We start from the raw sequence: 16149 nt of genomic DNA, 5'->3' as shown, positions 1-16149 counted from the left end.
GACATTAATGACATAGGAAAAAAACTCACACAGCTGAAGTTATTTTTCATTTAGTAGTTAATTTAACATACTTTGCTAACATATCAACTAACATGCTTTAGTTATATAGCATGTTATAGTTACATGCAATTGTTTTATGTTTATAATTCGTTTATTATTATTCTGTTAGCTTTCTTATCCTAATATTTTTTTAATTTTAAAAAGGAGAATTTTTTTTTACACACACTTCCATTTTAAAAAAATTGTTTCAATTATAATAAAGCATTTGTTCTAGCAAAAAATCCTTTTTCAATTCCTTAAGGGTCATTGTTATTGATAATAATAATTGTGTTATATGGTGAAACCTTGATATTTTCGGGGACTGTTATCGTACTGTGAAAATCTCATACCCTTGCAACCCTACTACGTGGTGTCCTGCCATGGGCACCATGGCTGTTTAATGTTTTCCGTATAGTAGACTTATGAAAAGAGATGTTAACCAGTCCCAGTGATTCCTTTAAGTATTTAGCTGTCACTTTAAGGTTCTTTTTTACCTCATTGAGTATTCTGCGGTCATCTTGGCTGGACTGCCACTTAGGGAGAGTAGCCACTCCATTTATAGAAAATTGGACTAACTGTGGACAGATGAATATCTAAGCTCTTCAAGATAACTTTCCAGCTGCATGCAAAGCAACAATTATTGATTGTAGATCCTCTGAAAACTCGTTTTTGTGAGGCACGATCCACATCAGCAGATGCTTCTTGTGATTGGCAAACACATAATTGTTTGAGTGCTTTTTATAAGTCAAAGTAGCTGTAACCCACACCTCCAATCTCATTTCATTAATTGGATGCCAGGTTTGCTAACTCCTTACTTTAATTAGCTTTTTGTTTTGTCATCCTTAGCCTAGGGATTCTCTTTTTCCACAGCACTGTTAATGTTTGATGGGATGTGTTCAATAAAGATATGCATATTTATAATTGTTTGTGTGTTGTTAGCTTAAGCACATTGTGCTATGTCTGTAATTAAAGCAATGTTTAAAAAAGATTCAAAGGTTAAATTTTTTTAATATGTTAATATTAAACTTTTAAAATAAAAGCATATTTAAGTGGTTGGGGTGCTGTGTGGGGAAAAAACACCATAAAAAACTTAATTAATCCCTTTACTCTGGTGCCAAAATGCACCGTAGTGGAGTTCTCGCAGCTACCATCCACCCCAAAGGAGCAGCCACGGCCATCCGCCGGAGGACGGAGGAGCCCGGCAGCCTGGAAGCTGAGGAACAATATGAAAAATGCTAATAAGGAGTGATTTGTATATTATATTCACCCTTTGCTAAATTGAATACACTACAACTAAACATTATATGATGTTATACCTTGTGAATTTTATTGTATTTTGTATGTACAGTAATTTCAAATCAGATGATTGCAACACGCTCCCAAAAAGTTGAGACTGGGGCAATTTAAGACTAATAACAATCTGACGAGTTAAAATAACAAGGCGATGTGAAACAGGTGAGGCAATCATGTCATAGTATATAAGGAGCCTCCAAAAATAGCCTAGTCCTTCAAGAGCAAGGATCATCCAACACTTTGAGAACAATGTTCCATACTGGAAGGATTTTGGGCATTTTACCCTCTACAGTGCACAATATAAATTAAAGGTTCAAGGAATATGGTCAGATCTCTGTACGTAAACCACTTCAGACATCACTGTCTTAAAAAACATAATTCATCTGTTATTGATATTATGAACATGGGCTTGGGATTACTTTTAGTAAACTTTTGCTAGTTAACACCATTACCTTGGGTAAGACACTGAACCCCAAGTTGCTCCCAATGAAAGGCTAGCGCCATGCATGGCAACTCTGCTGTCATTGGTGGGTGAATGAGTGTAAGCAGTGTAAAGTGTTTTGAATACCGCTAAGGCTAAAAAGGCGCTATATAAGTGCAGACAATTTACCATAACTCGCACGTCTGTGAGGGCACCATTAATGCAGACAGATATGTACAAAATTTGGAAGAGCATTTACTGCCATCCAGCACTGTCTTTTCCAGCGACCTCCCAGAATTTTCAGCAGGACAACTTCAAACCACATACTGGCCAAATAAGCAGAGAGTGCGGGTGCTAGATTGGCCTGCCTACAGTCCTGACCATCTCCAATTGAGAATGTGTGGTGCATTATGAAGCCCACAATATGGCAACAAAGACCCCGTACAATTGTACAGCTGAAGACCTGCATAATGGATGAATGGGGGAAAATTCCACTTTTTAAACTTAAACTTGTGTCTTCAGTGCCTAAATGCTTAGTAAGTGATATTAGAAGAAATAGTGATGTTTCACAGTGGTAAACACTCGACTGTCCCAACGTTTTTGGAGTGTGTTGCAATCATCTGATCTGAAATTACTGTACATTTAAAACAAAAAACAATCACATTCACAAGGTAAAACAACAAGTCTTGTTGTAGTGCTTTCAATATAGCAAAGGGTGTTTATACAAATCCCTCCTTTTTGTTTTTATTAGCATTTTTCATACTGTCCCAACTTTTTCAAAATTGGGGTTGTACATTTTGGTATTTTGATTGGTGAATTTGAATCTTGTACAGAAAAATATTTATTTGGTCCTATATCACTTTGTTTTGTGTGTGCATCAGACTGAACGGCTGTTATGAAGCTCTGTCAGGTGGCAGTACGTCTGAGGGGTTTGAGGATTTCACCGGCGGGGTCACAGAGATGTTTGAGTTAACTAAAGCACCGTCTGACCTCTTCAGCATCATTGGCCGAGCCATTGAGAGGGGCTCGCTGCTGGGGTGCTCTATAGATGTGAGAATTGATCTCACTCCTCTGCATTTCTTATTAACTTTGTGTGTATTTTTTGTGGCCAAAGCTTCAAACAGTTTCTGGGAACAAGCTTATTTTGGAAGAGTAATTATTTTGCTTATTATATTTAATTCAGTGTGTGATAGTGTTACACTACATTTTGTCCTTCAGATCACCAGTAAGTTTGACATGGAGGCAGTTACCTTCAAGAAGCTGGTCAAAGGTCATGCATACTCAGTAACTGGAGCAGAGGAGGTGAGTCAGAGACCAAAAGAATGACAATAAAATGGCTGTGGCCCAAATGCAATGTGATATTAGATTTAGCCCTTCCTAAATGTACTTTTTAAATAACATATCAAAGCTCAACTAACAATGTTTTGTTCCCAGAACATTATAGGAACATTTTTTAGTTTAACATTATACCCCAAAAAATATAGTTACTAACCTTACTTACTAAAACATTTACTATCCAAAACTTAACAGACAGATCAGGCAGAATTCGGTTGTTTTAAGTACCTATCATGCTTTTAACATTGTTCATGTCTCCACAACTGCAAATACTGATAAAAGTGCTAAAAGGTCTTTGAATGTGTCTGTGTACCAGGTGGTATACAGGGGAAACATGACTAAACTGGTGCGTATCAGAAACCCCTGGGGTGAAGTGGAGTGGACTGGAGCCTGGAGCGATGAGTAAGATAAACACACAAGTGTGGACATAGATACTACACTCTTTCTGTGGTCTTACTTCCTTGCGTTCTACGTAGAGCTATACTGTTCTGATAACAGTACTGACATTTTTCAGCTCTCGGGAATGGGACAATGTGGACCGCTCTGTCAGGAGCAGATTACAGAACCGTAGCGACGACGGAGAGTTCTGGTGAGTGGATCATGATCAGTAGTGTATCAGCAAAGAATAATCATTATTCATCTAATAATTGCCAATGGTACTAGTTATTAGAGGTGTGGTATTGAGCTTGAACAATGACTTAAGTATTTTAATTTGAATAAATTAATTTGAATTCTACACATGTGAAATTTAAAGGTGCACTCAGATTTTGCAATACATGTAGGAGATCATGACCACTCACATTAAAATGAAGACTCCAGTCATATCAGTAACCATATAAAAGATGTTTTATTCTACATGGAAAGGGTCCACACATGGGGGCTGCCATGTTAGAATCACATGACCAACCGAATACTAATCACTTAATCCCGTCCTGTTATTTGATATTTTAAATAACTGATTATTCATGGCTGCCTGTGTATATAACATTTCTACAATGGCATCTGAAACTAAACACTATTGATTTTAAATTATGCTGCATCCAAGCCGCTAGGTGTCAGTGTAAGTCCAAGATGACACAAAGACGAAAGTTACTGAGTGCACCTTTTAACAAAAAAAGATGTTAGCGGCATATTTTATTATTTCGAATTTTTAAACAGCAGAATTTTTATTTGGAATTCAGATTATAGAATTACAGGTTAAGATTTTCATATTAAGAAGAAATTCAGACTCCAAATACAAATCTCGCACATCCAGAGCTCAGAAATTAAGATCATAAACAAACTAGGTCAAAGGTTAATCCCTAACTGAGATTAAAGCAAGAGTGTAAAGCAATGGAGCAACAGGATTAAAATGAATTCAGATATACTGTGAAATTCCTAGGTGATCTGATTTATTATTTTTGTCTGGCAAATTATGGAACTGGTGAAAAATCCCATAAACGTACATTAAAGGAGTGGCCCAAGCCATATCTAGAGACCAGAATATAGAAATTTGGTGAGGGCTCTTTTTTTTTTACTTGGGCCAGTAAGCAACCACTTTTATAGCAACCACATAGAATGCTTCCTTGCAACCACATAGCAATGCCCTAGCAACCACCCACATCACCCTAGCATCTGGCGGCTGTGTCTCAGGTGGTAGAGCAGGTCGGCTGCCAATCGCAGGGTTGGTGGATCGATTCCCGGCCCACACGCTAAAGTGTCCTTTGGCAAGACGCTGAACCCCAAGTTGCTCCCAATGGCAGGCTAGCACCTTGCATGACAGCTCTGCTGCCATTGGTGTATGAGTGTGAGTGTGAATGGGTGATTGGACACAGTGTAAACTTAAAAAAGGTTAAAAAAAGCACTATATAAGTGCAGACCATTTACCATTTTTACCATCGTGGCGACAAGGTTTTGCGTGGACAAGCAACACAGAAAATGTAAAAAGGAATCTTCAGAAAATGTAAAAACTAATATTGGTATTGTAAATATTTCAATTTGAACTTTAATGTAAATACGTAAACACACTTTGTGTCAAAGCCTGTGAGAGTCTGTGCATCTACTCACTCTGACAGGACAGTAATAATGAGCGATTATATTTTTTGTCTTAAAATTTGACAGTACCGATCAGTTCGGGTCATCTGGGTTTGTCTTGTCAACTTAACAAGGTTAGGTTAGGTTGCCTATGCAGACCTGTACTTGTTAATCCATTACAAGATTACCTAATACATATTCGTATATTTGCATTCTACAACATCAGGAAAATCAGACATTTCCTGCTGAATATGACATCCAAGCTCTTGTCATTTCAAGACTAGACTACTGCAATGCAGTGTTTCCTACTGAATTCAGCTCTAGCCATGAGGGGCAAGATTATATTGTGTTTTCTGGGCACTGTTCATGTAAATGGCATTCTGTTTCAGGATGTCGTTCAGTGATTTCCTGCGTGAGTTCACTCGGTTGGAGATCTGTAATCTGACAGCAGATGCTCTGCAGGCAAGTCAAGAGAAGAAATGGAGCACGTCGCTCTATCAGGGGGAGTGGAGGAGAGGAAGTACTGCCGGCGGCTGCAGGAACTACCCAGGTTCAGTGTGTGTGCGTGTGTGTGTGTGTGTACGTGCGTGCATGCGTGAAAGTTGATCATTGGATCAGAGTCATCAGAAAAGTGATTGTTAATGGAAATCTGTTTATTTTATTTAAGGAATAGTTACCCTCATGTGTACTATGTTCCAAACCTCTATGACTTTCTCTCTTCCATGGAACACAAAAGGATTTTGTAGGCCTTTATCACACTTTTGCATTTGCAAAGCTAATTTATTAGCCAATTTATTGTTGTTTATTGATTAACAATGCATAAAAAGTACTTTAAAAAAAAAAACAGTACTAACTGAATTTCTAATCATTACTCAGGGATGACGAAACAAACCAAAATAGTGTCATGTAACTATTCACATTTTATAATTTTGAAGTGTAATATGTGTTTGACTGCTTTTTTTATTAAAGAAATTTTCATTTTCACAGACTGTGATGAGACTTTTCCACCTTGTATAGAAGTCTAGCAAAAAACAAGGCTATATTTGCAATTTTGTTTTATTATTTTGTCTAAATGTATAACATTATAGTGACAGAAAACTTGTAGCTGCTTGGTCCATGCTATCTGCACGTCATTTAGAATGTTTACTTCAGTGATTTCAGTGCAGCCAGCCTCAAGTCATTGAAGTGAATCGCGCAGAGTCAGTGGATCAGTGGATCCAACCGGTGTAGATAGTGTGATATAATAAGCAAGCCTGCACAGAATCTGGGCAATGCGAACTCACAGAATTGCAATGTGGTGTTAACAAATTCTACACCCCCATTTCTCTGCTTATGTTGAGTTGTGTTTTACTTTGCATGGCAGTATTCTGTCAACCTAGCCTCTGTTTTTCTCATAAATCACAGCCACATTCTGGATCAATCCTCAATTCAAGATAGGCCTGACACACCCCGATACTTCTGGCCAATCAGAATGCAGCTTTCTGGTGGCGCTGATGCAGAAAAACCGCAGGAAGAAGCGAAAAGAAGGACAAGACATGGAGACCATTGGATTTGTCATTTATGAGGTCAGTGAAAATGTTGGAATGGATTCTATTTGTATATTTGCGTGATTGCTCCTGTTCTGAATGTTTGTTTTGTCGCTTTTTTTGCAGGTTCCAAGAGAGGTATGATGAGAGTTGCCCGGACCTTTTAAAAGCATTTGAATTTAAGATTGTGAGAAGATCAGACTTGTATAGGTCTTAAAATCCAATTGAATATCGAAAGCTATATCTGTAAAGGGAAAATGTAAATTCTTGAGGAGCCATTACAAATTATAGAGCTGTTCAGTCATGATGTCAATTTCTAGGCCAACCCCGATGTCTAATTCACCATGGGTTCCCTCAGGAATTTCCATTGGGTATTTAGAATAGAGATTTCCGATCTGTTAGTAAGTCACCAATCATAACCTTTATAGCTCTATGTAACGGCTCTCTGGAATACTTGATTCTGGTCAATACCAACACTTTGTGGTCAAACATTTTAGAAACCGCTAAACTGTATAATTGGCCATTGTCCCAAGCAACTGATTTATCGCAAACGCACCCTATTCAGGTTGAAACAAGACCTAAGTTATTTCCAGATTTTTTCCAGATTCACATGTTGTGGATTGAGTCAAGAAATGCAGCTTTGTATACTCGCTCTCTCTCTGTCCTCCTTCTTGTCTCTGGTCTCAGTATTTGGGTAAGTCAGGTGTGCACCTGAAGAGAGACTTCTTCCTCAGTCATGGATCCAGCGCTCGCTCCGAGCTCTTCATCAACCTGAGGGAGGTGAGCACACGTTTCCGGCTGCCAGTGGGCGAATACATCATAGTACCATCTACCTTCGAGCCGAACAAAGAGGCTGACTTCGTCCTCCGGGTTTTCTCTGAAAAACCTGCCAATTCTGAGTAAGTAACTGGGGAGAATATGAGATGATTACGTTTTCATTTCTTGCCAAATTTAGTCCAGTTTAGTCTTTTGTGCTTATGCCAAAATGCAAAGCACTGATAATTTATAATGGGGTGCAAACGTCTGTTTTTCTTCCCTTGAATTGGGTAAACCCAACAAAATAAGACGCGTCAATGTTACTCAAATAATCTTTTTTTTTTGATGTACTAACTAGTGAAAGTGAATGTTTGCATGCTAAAACATGCTGGTTGGAAGCACTACATAGTGTAGTTGCAGCATTCAATCGTTAACCTGTCCCCTATTAATCACCCAGAAAACTTTAGCAAATGTATACTGTAACAGTGTGCTCAAAATACCAGCAACCATATAGAAGTACCCTGGCACCTGCAACACCCTAGTATTGTGTCAGTGAGTTTTGCACGGGCAAGCACCACTCACATTTTCGTAGGTAATCCAATTACAATTTAAAGTCGAAACAATTAATTTTATATTTGTGTCCTTCAGGGAAATGGATGATAAGGTCATGGCTGACCTCCCTAATGAGGTGAGGAGATGGTGATGAGATATAGCTACATGATATAGCTATATGATTTGATAAAGAGACATTTATATGCTCTCTTTCTCTCTCTCTCTCTGTCTCTTTCTCTAGCAACATCTGGATGAGAATCAGATTGATGCTGGGTTTAAGAGTCTCTTCAGACAGCTGGCTGGACTGGTGAGATAGAATCCAATTAATAACTCCTGTCTAGAGGTTAAATATTATGATGCATTACACATATATGTTTGTGCTTGAATGTGATTCGTAGGACATGGAGATCAGTGTCACAGAGTTGCAGACCATACTGAACAGAATTATCAGCAAACGTGAGTTCTTTATGACACAATAGCTATTAGAGCAAACTCTAATAGTCTACATGAGACAGCTGCATTCTAACTGGCTATGTTGCTGATAATAGCAAAATATTATCATTACATTAATTAATCTCTATATGCTCTTGCAAAGTGAGACTTGTTTTTCCCTGTCTGCTGCAAGTAGTTCTAATAGAGTGATTAGTCACATGGCATTTCTGGTGAAGAAAACAGCTCCAAAAAATTGTCTTCTGAACTCGGGTTGTGTCTAGAAGGTAAACCTCCTGGTTATGTGAAGTCTTGTGAGAGCTGCATGCGACATTCACACTCTGTGTTTGTTTATTTTGAGTCCTACTGAAACCCTACCCCTAAACCTAACCCTAATAGCTCTTTTTAGGTCAATTAGAACTCCTTGGACTCCTTAATATAGTTGCCAAAGCCCAAAGTATACGTCGATTTGCATGAACGCTAGGCGTCTGCGTGCAAAATGCCTGATGCAAATTTCGTCATCAGCGAGTACTCAAGCACTAAACACGTTCGGTCCGATTAGTCAAACTATGCAGACTCTAAAGGTGCTGTATGTGCATGCACCTGGAATTATCTGCACTAATAAGTGAGTAAACTAGGTGGCAACAGTAACAGTTTAGCTGTTGCTATCACAAAATAAAAAAAGCTAGAAGATGTAATCACTGCTAAACAACAGGAGACGAATGTGGAAACAAGAACCAGGTTTGAGGAGGTCAGGAGATACCTGCATTTGTATAACTCAAGTCTGAAGGAATATAAAGGCATATTTATGGGTCTAAACTCCTTAAAGAGAAATAGTCCAGTATCTCATAGCAGTCGTGGCGTGCATGCGCCAAATGCTTGTGTATGCTTACATGGTCAAATAAAGTCTAATTTGAAAGACTGAGTGTTCGATTGTGCAGACACTTCGCATTCGTGTCAAAACCAAAGTATGCTTTGGGGTAAGGCAAATAATTTATTTAATTGCAAACAAGTTCTTCTTCACTAAACACTCCAATCTCATTCGCGCATTTGCAAATTCCAACTTGGCATGTGAAGACGCATCGTGCCAGGTTTTATGTAATTGACAGCAAATGCCATTGGTTCTCACATGTGTCATAACCAAACATGAAATGCCAAGTTTGAATTCATTTTTATAATAGGGCGAAAATGTTGTTGTAGCTCAACTAACCACTCCACATGTTAGTAAGTACATGGAGCATAAAATAAACCATATGGGATTCATTACTTTGCAGTATTGAATACAATACAAGTATATTTACAGTGCATCAGGAAAGTATTCACAGCGCTTCACTTTTTCAGCCTTATTCCAAAATGGATTAAATTAATTATTTTCCTCAAAATTCAACAAACAATACCCCCATAATGACAACATGAAAGAAGTTTGTTTGAAATCTTTGCAAATGTAATAAAAATAAAAAAATCACATGAACTTAAGTATTCACAGCCTTTGCCATGACTCTAAAAATTTAGCTCAGGTGCATCCTGTTTCCACTGATCATCCTTGAAATGTATCTACAACTTGATTGGAGTCCACCTGTGGTAAATTCAGTTGATTGGACATGATTTGGAAAGGCACACACCTGTCTATATAAGGTCCCACAGTTAACAGTGCATGTCAGAGCACAAACCAAGCCATGAAGTCCAAGGAATTGTCTGTAGACCGCCGAGACAGGATTTCTGCAGCATTGAAGGTCCCAATGAGCATAGTGGCCTCCATCATCTGAAAATGGAAGAAGTTTGGAACCACCAGGACTCTTCCTAGAGATGGTTGGCTGCCAAACTGAGTGATTGGGGAGAAGGGCCTTAGCCAAGAACCCGATGGTCACTCAGACAAGAGCTCCAGAGTTTCTCTGTGGAGAGAGGAGAACCTTCCAGAAGAACAACCATCTCTGCAGCACTCCACCAATCAGGCCTGTATGGTAGAGTGGCCAGACGGAAGCCACTTCTCAGTAAAAGGCACGTGACAGCCCACCTGGAGTTTGTCAAAAGGCACCTGAAGGACTCTCAGACCATGAGAAACAAAATTCTCTGGTCTGATGAAACAAAGATTGAACTCTTTGGCCTGAAATGGCAAGCGCCATGTCTGGAGGAAACAAGGCACCGCTCATCACCTGGCCAATACCATCCCTACAGTGAAGCATGGTGGTGGCAGCATCATGCTGTGGGGATGTTTTTCAGCGGCAGGAACTGGGAGACTAGTCAGGATCAAAGGAAAGATGAATGCAGCAATGCACCCCAGACATCCTTGATGAAAACCTGCTCAAGAGCACTCTAGACCTCAGACTGGGGTGAAGGTTCATCTTCCAACAGGACAATGACCCTAAGTACACAGCCAAGATAACAAAGTATTGAGAAAAGGCTGTGAATACTTATGTACATGTGATTTTCTTTTTTTTTTTTCTTTTTTTTTTAATAAATTTGCAAAGATTTCAAACCAACTTTTTTCATGTCATTATGGGGTAATGTTTGTAGAATTTTGAGGAAAATAATGAATTAATCCATTTTGGAATAAGGCTATAACATAACAAAATCTGGAAAAAGTGAAGTGCTGTGAATCCTATTCGGATGCACTATAATTTCTCTTGATTCCATCTTGCATTTCTGGGATTGCCTTATCCATGAAGAATATATGTAGTGCTGGTCAAATGTTTCTTAAAGCCTGGGTATACTTTGTTTTTCTGTTTTTGGCCTTGTTGCCTTTCAAATTATGCTCTTGTGACTGCAAGCGGATATGACACACTCAGACGCATGTGGACTACGACTGCTTTTTGATACTCATTTAGAACAGTCAACGGCTGGCACATGCACCAACAATGCGCACAGACGAGGACTGCCCTTACAAAAAATCGAGTGCTCATGGCAAATTTGCTGCAAATTCACCACTTATTGGTTCATGCAATTGAGCTTTGCTGCAGACTTGCGGCAAATTGTCTGTTGTTGCCAAAGGTTTGCTGCCGATTCACCACTACTGGTGAAGAGCTGCAAACATCTGACAAACATCTGCTGCGAATCACAAGCTAATTTGCATGTGAAATATAATGATTTTTTGGCAAGTTTCGGGCTAGTTTGCTAGAACTCTTAACTCTTTTTTTTTTTTTGTTAGTGTGCTTGAGTCGGAGAAATCTTGGGTGCACGCAGACTGTGATGATGACGAATTAGCACCATGCATACTGTGCGTGGAGCGATCAGCAACACGGACAACCGAAAGTATACTTTGGGCTTTAAAAGGAAGCATAATGTTGCCGACTACTGTTTGGTCTTTGCGTCATACCTTAGTCAGGCTGCTCACTAGGGTTTTGAACAGAGCTAAGGCGTTTCAATAACATTTTAATTCTCACTGTTTGTGTCTTTTATTCTCAGATAAAGATTTGAAGACAGATGGCTTTGGTAAGGAGGCCTGCCGTAGCATGATCAACCTCATGGACGTATCCTTTCCAAAAAAACATTTTGTCTGCCTCATAGTTCTGTGTCTTTTTGTCTGTGTGCAAACCAGCCCAGGTTGGTCTTTGCTCCACCTTTCTGCCCATGTCATTCTTGTGCCTGACTGTTATGGCTTGTTCTCACCAATAACGATGCAGAGAAGCGATATTAATCACAAACAAAAGCTACATTGGAATTCCTGTATTTTCAGAGTATGTACTGCATTTGATGAAGAATTAACTTCTCGACTGTTAATACAGTACATTCTTTAGGTATGCAGTTTTGCAGTATAAATCCATTCCTGGACATACTATACCCAGGAACATGGGCATTGTCCTGTGACCCATATGTATGATGTACTAACAATAACATTAAAATTATTTTCCCAAGTGTTGTTAAAAAGTACTTTTTAATCATGATGAACCACTTTCTTGGCACCTATAACACATTATATTTGATAAATATTGAGGGGGGTTTGTCTGTGTCCTGCAAGACACGCCCAATATAAGGCACGCTGGCCCGCTTCAATTAACCAGTGAAACCCTTGTGCTGAAAATGAAGAGAAGTTAGCAGTTTGCTCAGCTAATATGCCATCTGGTTAGCTTGCATGCTAACAGGAGAAAATGGAACAGACAAATGTTTAATTTACCCAATGTTGTTTTTCTTTTGTTTTTGTTCGCAGCACAATACTTGCTCTCTGTGTGAAAATACCTTAACATTGTCTGTCTCTTACTTGCCTTGCTGTCTTTCTGCTTGTCCTGCTCTTATTTTCCTTCACATGTTTATAGGCCGATGGAAGCGGCAAGCTTGGCCTTACTGAGTTCCATGTGTTGTGGGAAAAGATTAAACGCTACCTGGTGAGATGATACTGTCATTACATTTAGAGAAGAACAAATGCTCTTACACAGTGTTGGACTGATGAGTCATATGGAAACAAGAAAATGGAAAACAGGATTTTTTTTATGTATTATGTAGACACACTCTAACATTCACAACACAAAGCTCCCTTCACAGTCGGCCCAGATCATTTATTCTAGCAAAGTTGCCAAAAACGGCTCATTCAGAAACAGTCATGGTGCTGATGTCACAACCATGAGCTCATTAGCATACGACCGCCCACATTTACTTAACAACAACTTGCAAGGTGCGTTGTCAGTTATTTTGTACATAAGAGGTATACAATCATAACATAATATATACATTTACATTTATAAATCTTAAAGGGTAAAGTTACAAAAACAGTCCATTTTATTCTTATGGTTAGAAGATTGACTAAGATTATAAGTGGACTTTAGAGAAAGAAACAGAGGCAGGAATCTTACTCTCAACTAACTAACTATTCCACCTTTATCTCCATCCTTTCTCCTGCCGTATATTTACAGGTGATCTTCAGGGATCATGACTTGGATAAATCTGGTACTATGAACTCTTATGAGATGCGACAAGCGCTGGAAGCAGCAGGTACACAGCCTGAAATGTTTTTTGTTTTACTATATTAATTAGTAGAGATGGGTCAGGATGGTCGACTGGCTATCCACCAGCTAATAAATGAGGTTGACTATATTTTTTTAAATAATTTTTGTTGTTGCTTTCATATTTTTAGCAATGTTTTAAAGGGAATGACTTAAGAGAGACAACTTTTTGGCATGCTGACAACATGCTGTACTTTAGTGTGCTGTTGGACTGTCGGCTCTGTAAGTGCTCTCCAAGAAGTTGCATCTCTGACTTCACCAGCACTGCGGCTACAGCCATCAAAGCAACTTCAACATATACTTCAATACATTTCAAGATCATTTTTGTCTGACTTTATATCGCCTGCTGTGAACATCGTTTCATTATCATGCATAATCTTTAGGTCATGCGTTTTGTTTGTGGGGGCTATGATAGTTTTATCAATGAATAGATATTTGCCCTATAATTACCCTGTAAAGGGCTGGACGTTGTTGAATTCAATCTGCACTGTTTTTTTAATTGTTGGTTTATGCATACATACTATGGATGCCAAATTCCACCACATTAAAAAAACAAAACAAAAAAAATATATACTTTGAAACGCAAAGATATGAGATACAAAGTCATAATTTTGAGATAGAAAGTTATAATTATGAGACAAAAAAGTCATTATGAGATCAAAAGTCATAATTCTGAGATTCTGAGTCTTAATTATGAAATTTGTCTATTTTGAGATAAAAAGATATAATTATGAGTAAGCCATGTTGTAATAAAAATTTATAATTATGAGAGAAAATTAAAAATTACAAGATACTAAATCAAAATTATGAGATGCTAGGTCATAATTATTAGATTAAAAAGTCAGAATTGTGGGATAACTCAACGCTAATTCATAATTATGAGATTCAAAATTCAATGATTTGAGATGATAATCAAAATTATAAGATTCAAAATCAGAATTATGAGATACTAAATCTTAATTTTATGATGCTGTCATATGAGATACTAAATCAAATTATAAAATTGGTCAATTTTGAGATTAAAAAGTCATAATTATGAGATAAAAAGTCATAATTATGAGATGCTAAATCATAATTATTAGGGATGTCCCGATACTGGTATATGAATCAGGTCCGATACCACACTCATTTACTTGTACTTGTGCTCTTAAAAATGCTCCGATACCAAAAACCGATACCATCTGACGTACAAATATCATTACGTAAACATTCAGTCCACAAATTCTAATCAATTTATGTCCTAGTGAGGTTATTTAACCACAAAAGCGGCAATCTATTGAGATAAACAATAGTTTACTTTTTAATGTGCAACACGCTTCAAATGTGAGCAGAGCTCTAGTGAACGTGTGGAGACAGTGTTGTGCCAAAGCCGCCTGCACCGCACGTGCTTTGTTTGTAGCAGATGACAGTGAACTGAGTGCAAATACTTTGAAACGCAAGGCACATAAAGAGTACATAATTAAATAGCAGGCTTTTTTTCAGATTGAAAAGCTACGGTCATCACACAGAAACACTTCACATATTCACTGTATTACTACAATGACTACTACTACTACTAATAATAATAATAATAAAACAATGGTAATTGTATTATATTTTAGCAATATCTCTGTGATGGTGTTATGCAGCATTTTATTTGACAAAATATAACTCAGTGCTGTATTTTGGATTTTGCTGTAAGGTTTTGTATATAGCACTAGTTGATAAAACAATAATACGATATTATGTTAAAATTATTTGTTATATTCCGAGTTCCGAAAAAATAAAACAAAAAACAGGTATCCGACTTGGTATCGGTGAGTATCAGAAAGAAAGTATCTGTACTCGTACTTGATCTAAAAAAAAAATGGTATTGGGACATTATGAGATACTAAATCATAATTATGAGATTAAAAAGTACACATTTTAGATACAAATTAAAAATTCTGAGATACAAATTCACAATTATGAGATACTACTGTAAATCCAAATTTTGAGATGCCAAGTCATAATTATGAGATTTAAAAAGTAAACATAGTTTCTCAGAATTGTTATATCATAATTATGACTTTTTATCACATAAATATTAAATTTTATTATGTGCCACAAATGGGCTTCCATACACACACAGTCTGTCGTCTTTTACCATTGTATATTGTCTCATGCTGTTTTATCAGTGTCTCATTTTCAAGACGATGTGTTAATTTAAAAAAGTACAAATCTCAAAATCGCATCTCGAGACCCCTGTGTTCTGTTTCCATCCAGCTGTTTGAACACAAGAAAGCGTCTTGTGTGAACACCCCAATAAAAACCCTTCTGAACTGGGTGTGTTGGACATTACCCTAAACCAGACTATACAGTATACATGGCTTCCTTACAACTAACTAGTCATTCAGACAACCTACCAACTATTCAATTTTAACAATTTTGCACAACCCAATTCAGTAGCCTATCTTTTGTCATTGTTTTCCACTCTTCATTCTGTCCTAACTCTCAGTTTCTCTCTGTTCAGGTTTTAAGCTGACCAATCATTTGTTCCAGCTGATTATCCTTCGCTACACAGAAGAGGACTTCTCTGTGGATTTCGACAACTTTGTTACCTGTTTAGTGCGACTGGAGACCATGTTCAGTAAGCCGTCATTTTAATGTCATAGAACTCGAAATTATACGTTGACAACTACATTTTAAGGTTTGCTTCAAAGGGTTGAGGTAGTTTGGTATTTCCTTCTCTAAATATATTGTATTATATCTACTAGTATTTTCCCCCTAGTTATTCTTAAATGAATTGTTAGGGAAGAAGACTGTATTCAATGTAATGTAATGTATTAAGTAATTTACTGTCATCAACAACAAAGCTAGACATGGATCAATT

At 37.7% G+C, this 16149-nt stretch overlaps 1 protein-coding gene across 1 annotated transcript in view; it reads left to right on the top strand.

Moving 5' to 3' along the window:
- capn1 (calpain 1) overlaps positions 1–16149 on the top strand; it is a 56642-nt gene that overhangs the window by 37657 nt on the left and 2836 nt on the right. The window contains exons 6-20 of the mRNA XM_052142614.1: positions 2635–2803; positions 2972–3055; positions 3405–3490; positions 3603–3677; positions 5491–5651; positions 6506–6666; positions 6754–6765; positions 7315–7526; positions 8032–8071; positions 8177–8242; positions 8334–8391; positions 11767–11831; positions 12615–12683; positions 13209–13287; positions 15790–15906. Of these exons, the coding sequence (XP_051998574.1) occupies positions 2635–2803; positions 2972–3055; positions 3405–3490; positions 3603–3677; positions 5491–5651; positions 6506–6666; positions 6754–6765; positions 7315–7526; positions 8032–8071; positions 8177–8242; positions 8334–8391; positions 11767–11831; positions 12615–12683; positions 13209–13287; positions 15790–15906 (1454 nt within the window). The remainder of the gene's footprint in view (positions 1–2634; positions 2804–2971; positions 3056–3404; positions 3491–3602; positions 3678–5490; positions 5652–6505; positions 6667–6753; positions 6766–7314; positions 7527–8031; positions 8072–8176; positions 8243–8333; positions 8392–11766; positions 11832–12614; positions 12684–13208; positions 13288–15789; positions 15907–16149) is intronic.

Source organism: Xyrauchen texanus, chromosome 2 (genome assembly GCF_025860055.1).
Source record: "Xyrauchen texanus isolate HMW12.3.18 chromosome 2, RBS_HiC_50CHRs, whole genome shotgun sequence".
Taxonomy (NCBI): Eukaryota; Metazoa; Chordata; class Actinopteri; order Cypriniformes; family Catostomidae; genus Xyrauchen; species Xyrauchen texanus.
This window is presented reverse-complemented; position numbering and strand designations above follow the sequence as displayed.